General features: G+C 38.4%; 1 protein-coding gene across 2 annotated transcripts in view; it reads right to left on the reverse strand.

The window, feature by feature from the left end:
• Positions 1 to 178: 178 nt before the first annotated feature.
• The window catches only part of senp2 (SUMO specific peptidase 2), a 7,852-nt gene continuing 672 nt past the window's right edge, over positions 179 to 7,358 (reverse strand). Inside the window, exons 2-17 of one of the 2 annotated variants that reach the window (XM_035674350.1) lie at positions 5,877 to 5,938; positions 5,674 to 5,786; positions 4,931 to 4,997; positions 4,715 to 4,796; positions 4,405 to 4,579; positions 3,828 to 3,934; positions 3,645 to 3,727; positions 3,402 to 3,450; positions 3,240 to 3,312; positions 2,984 to 3,127; positions 2,757 to 2,888; positions 1,918 to 2,142; positions 1,664 to 1,743; positions 1,486 to 1,570; positions 1,297 to 1,392; positions 179 to 1,184 (exon numbers count right to left, since the gene is read on the reverse strand). In XM_035674350.1, the coding sequence (XP_035530243.1) occupies positions 1,122 to 1,184; positions 1,297 to 1,392; positions 1,486 to 1,570; positions 1,664 to 1,743; positions 1,918 to 2,142; positions 2,757 to 2,888; positions 2,984 to 3,127; positions 3,240 to 3,312; positions 3,402 to 3,450; positions 3,645 to 3,727; positions 3,828 to 3,934; positions 4,405 to 4,579; positions 4,715 to 4,796; positions 4,931 to 4,997; positions 5,674 to 5,786; positions 5,877 to 5,938 (1,636 nt within the window). In that variant the 3' untranslated portion in view covers positions 179 to 1,121. Of the gene's footprint in view, positions 1,185 to 1,296; positions 1,393 to 1,485; positions 1,571 to 1,663; positions 1,744 to 1,917; positions 2,143 to 2,756; positions 2,889 to 2,983; positions 3,131 to 3,239; positions 3,313 to 3,401; positions 3,451 to 3,644; positions 3,728 to 3,827; positions 3,935 to 4,404; positions 4,580 to 4,714; positions 4,797 to 4,930; positions 4,998 to 5,673; positions 5,787 to 5,876; positions 5,939 to 7,358 lie in introns of both variants that reach the window. The other variant, XM_035674349.1, reaches the window with a different exon arrangement.

The following is a 7,358-nucleotide window of genomic DNA, read 5'->3' on the forward strand; positions in this document are numbered from 1 at the left end:
ATATATATATATATATAACCAGTAAATGCATCCACTAATTGCAAAATAGCATTATAGACTTTTCAGTGATAATGACCTCTATTAATCTGTTTAAATGACCAAATCCAGGCCAGAAGTTATATGTTATGTCATACCATCCATCTCCAAATGAACAGTCATTTGCAGAAATATATCAAACTCCAACTTAAAAAATGAAATACTTTATTACAGGAGGGCAAAAAAAAAAAATCACATTTTTAAAGCATGAACTCAAACATGCATGTGTGTACAGTAGTTTGCTATGAAGTATAGTACACTGTAAGTCAATGTCATAGCCCTAGTAGCCTCTTGCAGTATGCTCATAGAAAAGATTCACAGACCTAACAGCGCCTTATGTTACACATACAGAAATCACTATCAATGCTCCACTCGTGGAGAAAAAACAAACTATACACACACTCCAAAAACATCCAGTCAAGTCATAAATAATAGCAACACAAACGTACTACAAGCACTCAACCGTGCATTTTTATTCTGATGTGGTTTTGATTATCACTTTCTATATTTTCTAGAGCGACTGAGTGTCATAACAAATAGCATTGGAGTTAGTTGCTGTACACTCTGTTCATTTTAATTGGGCAGGAACAGCCAAATTATACCTAAATATCACTAACCTGTGACAATTTAATTCAATGAAGAAATTACTTTGAATTGTTTGTGACCAAGTCACTTCCCAAAATATACAAAAGCATGCTCCAACTTGAGCTCAGTGTCAGAGGGCTGAAGGCACTTTAGGCAGAACTTCAAACAGCAAGTCAATTACAAAAAGCCATTCAGTCAGTAGTGCCAAAGCTTGTTTAAGACATACACTTCTTACATCCTAATAATGTCTCCAATTACAACTCAGAGATTATAAAATGTTAACATGTCCCCAACAGGGAAAGAGACATAATCAACTCTTAAGACTAGTGTTTGATTTCTCCTGACCAGAACAGCTAGACTGGGTTAGATTTCAGTCAGTAAAGTCCACTTCTTTGGCCCATTCATTTATTTTTATTCACCACGTAGTTACTGGACACAAGTGCGTCTCCCATTGAGAAAGTCTCTGTTGTTAGGCCATTAATTGAGATTGTTGCAATCCTCTATAGCAGCTTCTGATTGAGGATTTCCCAAATCATTAACTTCCTGAAGAGCGGCATATGGCACTGTAGAGAAAGAGGCAAATGTTACTTTTAATTTTTATGTAAAGAAAATGTTGTAAACATTTTTATTAAAACAAAGAAGCATTACTAGATCAGGTGAATATGAAGTATATACCTGTTTAAAGGTGAGAGGCCTTCCTTTTGCGATATAGTCAGCGTATTTACAGGCAAAAACACCACAGTCACTGCCATTTTTCTGCTGGGGAATCTCCTATAGAGGCATGAACAGAGTGCAAAACATTCATTACACCGTAAAAATAAAAAGTCAATTTAGTTATACGTCATTCATCTTAATTTGACTTACAGTGGCCCTCAAACTTCCAACAGTCCATTTGGCGCTGTCAAGATCTCTGCCTTTCTTTGCTTTGTGCTCCTCTTTAAGGTAGAGTCTGGAAAACAAGCACCATGAAGCCATTAACTATGCAAGAATACTAGATTTCTAGAATCAATAGCTTGAGTTTAAGAGCACAACGAGGACTCACAGTAAAAGACTGCAGATGTCATCGTGTCTCTGGCCCATCGAGTCATATGACTTCACTGTCTTTGACTTAAAATCAATCACCTGGAATGAGAGTGATGAGTGTGCAAGGGAGGGAAAACTGTTAAAATGTGAGTAATGAGTAATGAGTATAATGGATTTTTTTTTTAAAGTAATTAATGAATAAACTAGACTAAAAAGGAGGAATATAACATGGCAACAAATAATAAATCTACAGTCACTGTGGGTCTGACTCACAGCCATTGCCCAGTGGACGCCCAGGTGCAGAGGAACCAGGATGAGGTCGTAGAGGAAAAGGTCGACAGCCTTGGTCCAGCGCTTCACCGCAGTGTGTCCTCCCACCTGCCCGCCTCCACCACCCCGCAGCTTTGGAAAGAAGAAGGTGCTGAAGGAGTAGACTTTTAATGCTGCTGCTTCACCAGAACACCGCTCCATGACCAGGGAAAGGTAGAAGTTTATCACCTTTGTTGGAGGAAACAGAGGAGAAAATTTAATTAATAAAAAATAAAAAAAATAAACATCTCACATAAACACACCCCAAATGTTCTGTTATGTTCTGACAAAATAATATACAAGTTCTTCTCTTTCTTCTCTCAACAAACTTTGTTTCCATGGTGACTAGGTAAAGTAGTTGCTACTACCACCAAACTGAATTTGTCTGGTATGTGAAGCACTGAAACTGAATTAATTACACTGTTAATGAAGAGGTAGGTAGTATTATTTTATTTTACCACTATCATTGCAAGCAATGGAGGGTTCAGCATCACAAATATGATTAAACACTTGCATGAAGAAGAACTTTTGTGTGAACTTCCACCACTGAAGGTTTTAAATAATAATAATTTACAGGCAACAATTAACAAAACTAACAGTATGTTGCCAGTGACACCTGTCTAAATGTGTACAGTCACCATTATCCATTCTTCCTAAAACACTGTTAATCTTTTAAAGCCATCTATTTGTTGTGTAGTGTCTCAAAAGCCAATTGTATTACATAGAAATGAATGACTAAAATAAAAAGATCAAACATACTCACAATTAACTTAACAAACTGTCGTCACACTCTGAGTACATACCTCATCGTTCAGCCAGCCGCCTTCCTGCAGTGTGGACAGGTCTCTCTGCGTAATGCGCAGTTTGAAAGCCGCACTCAGAACAAGGTTGGGATCACTCTGAGCCAGAGCGTAACTCACCTCCGCTGCCATTTCCTACACACAAAGACAATAAATATATATCAAATAAAATAAACTGCATCCATGTTTTCTTCAACACGGTGACTACACGTCTGTCCTGACCATCTCACCTTGGTCAGCCGAGGTATGTCCTCATCGCTGTGTCTTGCGTGTGCAGAATGTGTGTCGGGGAAACTGACAGCAGGAGTATCTCTGTCCACAAGATTGAGGCGAGTAGCTACTTCTGTAGAAAGGTCCAACTCCGCTGCCTGTTTCTGCTGCAACGCAGGTTGACATTACAGAAATAATACATTTGCATTTCCACCCATAATTATAAAACGTAATGAGTGCTTTGACATGTCATGAGAGAGCAAGAGAAATGACTACCTTTGCACATCTAGCAGGCTGTGTGTCCGTAAAGGCTCCACTGAATGTCTTACTAAAGGTTAAGCTACTCCGCCTGGAGATAAATCAAACAGAGGTTAGTAAAATAATCAGAATTCATCACTATATAAATACGTTACACACAGACAGATTTACTACACCAACCTGTCCTTGGTTGCAGATGCATTTCTCCATGTAAACACACTTGGGGCAGCTGTGCAAAGCAGATAAGTGTCAGTCGAGCAGAACATATTTCAATGTAGTTTGAATCAACTGACTGTGTTATGTGAAAAGGTACCTGCTTACTTAATACATTGTTTAAATCTATTAAAAGCAATGCCCCAAACAAGTAGGAAGCAATTACGACCTGCAACTAAAATATGGTATATATACACATGGGCATCTTACCTGTGTATCCCGTCTTCCTGGGCAATGATTCAAAGGCTTTTCCTGAAGCCACAGTTTTGGGATCAGTCTGTGACAGCGATTCACTGAGAGCAAAAGAATTAAGGATCAGTTGTTAAATGGATTTGTTAAATGGATCTTGATGTCATTTCTAAAAACAAAAGCCACATGACTGGTTATACTCACTCTTGCGGTTTTGTTTGGTTGAAAGGAAGTGGTTGGCTTTTGCTGTATTTCTCTGTCACCATCTCCAGCAAGCGCCGGTAGTGCTCCTTATTATTCTGTTTTATGGCCTAAAGGGAGAACCCAAATACATGATAACTGAGCCAAGTGGTAGAGTCTTGAAGCATGACTCCTCTGAATGCAGAAAGTGGTAAATGGGGGTAACTGGTTGAAGGTTGAAATGTAATTAGACAGAAATCATGTGGGTAAACTTTACTCCTTTTACTTGTACTCAAAACGGGTGAATCTATGAGAGATTTAACTAGAGTTAGTCTAATACATTGGCCAATTTTGGCTTGTTGCTGATATAGGAACTAGGACTGAGGTCATTCAGAAACAGTGTCACCAGTACAATCATTGTAAGACTTTTTTTAAACTCCTACATACTGATACCAGTGTCATTCTAAAACAAGCCTATATTTTACAATAAATAAATTAAATGCACCCTATTGTGGCAATAAGGAATTAAAATTCAAAGAAACGCACAAGGTAAGATTATAAATTATCTTTTATCTTTAAGCCAAACACTTGATTATTTTACCTCTTCCACAGCAAGACTGGGTTTGTAGCAGCGGTTGTATCCAAAGCCATTGCAGGTTGGATCAGGATTTGCAGTTCCCACCCTCAGAGAAGGTCTGGAGGGCAGCAGCTGGAGGGAGCCTCTCCTCTCCCTCTCCTTCCCCCTGTCGGCGAGCCCTGCAGACAGCCCTGCCCCACTGCATTCAGAAAGGTTATGTACATTAGCAAGGAAGCATTGTCAAAAGGAGATACTGATGGTATGCAGCCCTACAGGTTGTCTACAGCAGATTGGGTGAGTGAAGGGAACTGGACTGTGACAGTGGACCACTTGCCTGTATTTCCTCATTAAAGGAGGTGAGGAGCTCTGAAAGGGATTCTTCCCACCCCTCTCATTCACTCCGCCCACTGGTTTACCTGTGGAGAAAGAATAAAATGAACCAAATGATGATGGGGCTATGGATGAAAGGACTCTATAGTAAAGACTGTGGATGAGATGTGCCATAAACACAGTCAACAGATCACTGACAGTAACAGCTGTTGTTACTTACTCATTTTCCAGTCAGTACTGTTCAACCATGAGGTGTGGAGCTCATCTATCCCCATCAGAGTAACAGGCTGGGTCAACAAAGAAAACGCAATTTAATTAAAAATGAATACAAATCAAATTTAACACCAGAGCATCAAACAGTCAAAGTTGTGCTTACTTCCTGAGCTACTTAATAATAACAGTTTTAAGAGCCCAATGTAGTCTAACTGTCACACTGACTCACATATAATATCGAGTCCAGATACACACATAGTTTGTGTTGACCCACTTGACGTGATTTGCAGTTTTTGTCTCACAATGCCATTTAAATACTCACTTGTAATCATTTTTCATTCACATTTGATATTAGATTGAGGAATCTAAGTATAGCCTTCAAAACCTTGTCTGGATTTTTTTGTGTAGGCAAATCAACTGTATTTACATGTGTTTGTATGTTTATTTTAGTATATGCAAACTCCAAGGTGAGGAGGTGGATCTTTCAACAAGTCAGACAGTTAAGTTCATGCTACGCTACATACAAATTATAGAAACATTCCCAAATGTCTCCTTGGTGGATTTGGAATGCAACACATCTCTATTTTGAACGGTTCACTTGTGGTCAGACTACCCACGAAGCATTTAAGCACAGAGTCTGAACATGACCGTCGATCCACACAGATACACAGCAGCTAAAATGTTCAGTACACTTCTTCTCCTGTACCAAATTTCAAATGCATGTCCGATTGTAGGAGGTGGAGCACAAACCTGTGTCTCCTCATAATGTCTGGGCTTGTCACACCTGGTCGTCAGCGGGTTCCGCAGCCTGAGCAGACCTGCTACCCCGGCCACAGTCTTCTTCACAAAGCTAATAACTACATCTGACACACAGGACACAACATGTCAACAACCATCTTCATTTCTGTTGGAATTAATATCAAGACTTTTGTTGTTGTTGTTTTAAAACAAACCTCGTCTGCGTCTTTTCACCTCTACCTGGTCACTCTGGCAAACGCCGTCTGCAACATCAACACTGCAACAGGAAAAATAAGGTTTGAGATGGATGATAGCAACAATATTAATATCACAATATCTCTCAATAACACTATCATATCATCATATATTATGATTATTAAGTTCCCAGTTCTGCCCAAAATGTATTAAATTCTAATACAACAGTTCAGCAGTACAATCATAAAGGTTATAATGTTCACTTTTCAGTTGAAACTGTTTTTTACAGAGGTGTTGTTTCAACTTTATGGTCACTTATACAGAGGTGTTTCGACTATATAATGGAGTAGACAAAACATTTAGGCAACTAACAACTCTTATTATTGATTTATCTTACAAGCCTGTCGAGTTAAAATGTCTGTAAAACGTAAGCAAACTGTGAAAAATACCAATCATAGTTCAGTCCAAGGGGATGCCTTGTTTAGTCTGACTAGTCCAAAAACCCACAGATATTCAGTTTCAAACATATGAAACTGAAACAAGAAGCAAATCCTCACACTGAAGAGGCTGACAACTGAGTATACTGGTGATTTTAATAATTCCTCCAATATCATAATAGTTGCCAAACCATTTCAGCTCTACAAAATATCTCAAATACAGTTAAACCTCACTAAAATAAACATATTTTAACCACCTCTATCAATACAATTCACTTGTACTATGAACTACGGCCTCCAAAAGGACCATAAAGTTAAACTGAGACTTGAACACTGGACTTTATAATCTAAAGTAGGATTTATTGCAGGACTGTGCATGATAACACGTCATTTGAGTTTGTCCATACATTTCTTCTTGGTAACTGTGGCTTCAAAAATCCTACACACAAACTCATACAGCGTTAAAATGCGTCTTTGAATTTACGTTTTAGGATATTGCTGAGGAGAGTTTATCAATGAGCTGAGATGCAGCCTGTATTAAAAGAAAGGAAATGTTTAAGCTAGCAGAATATCTCTCTACTGTCAGATAGAAAGCAGAGACAGATCCTAAACAAGTACAGACTCCGTCACCACAGACTGGACATTAAAAAGGGAAGACACTAAAAATCATGGCAACCAAAACAATATGTGATCCCTGTTTGAGGCAGAGATGCACTTCCTCCTGCAGAGCAAAACTATCATTATAAGTAACATTTATTTGAACGATTTAAACTCTAAATGCAGATTTCAAAGATCTTAAATGACCACTCAAAATAATCATAAAGAGAAGGAGACAGGGCTGCCCAGTATGTATTAACATACCACAACAAACCACAACAAAGGTACAGTGACTGACCTAGACACACCTACATTTACATACTCTTCATTTTTTTCTACTTTATATAAAATTCTTGTTATTATTTCCTTACTAATCTGTACATACATATATTCTGACACTTGCTAGTCAATGTCAGCAATAAAGCTTTCTTTTGAATTGAACTGAGAGAAAACACCAGCACCACCAGA

Source organism: Morone saxatilis, unplaced genomic scaffold, assembly GCF_004916995.1.
Source record: "Morone saxatilis isolate NCDOM2014 unplaced genomic scaffold, NCSU_SB_2.0 Contig3, whole genome shotgun sequence".
Lineage (NCBI taxonomy): Eukaryota > Metazoa > Chordata > Actinopteri > Moronidae > Morone > Morone saxatilis.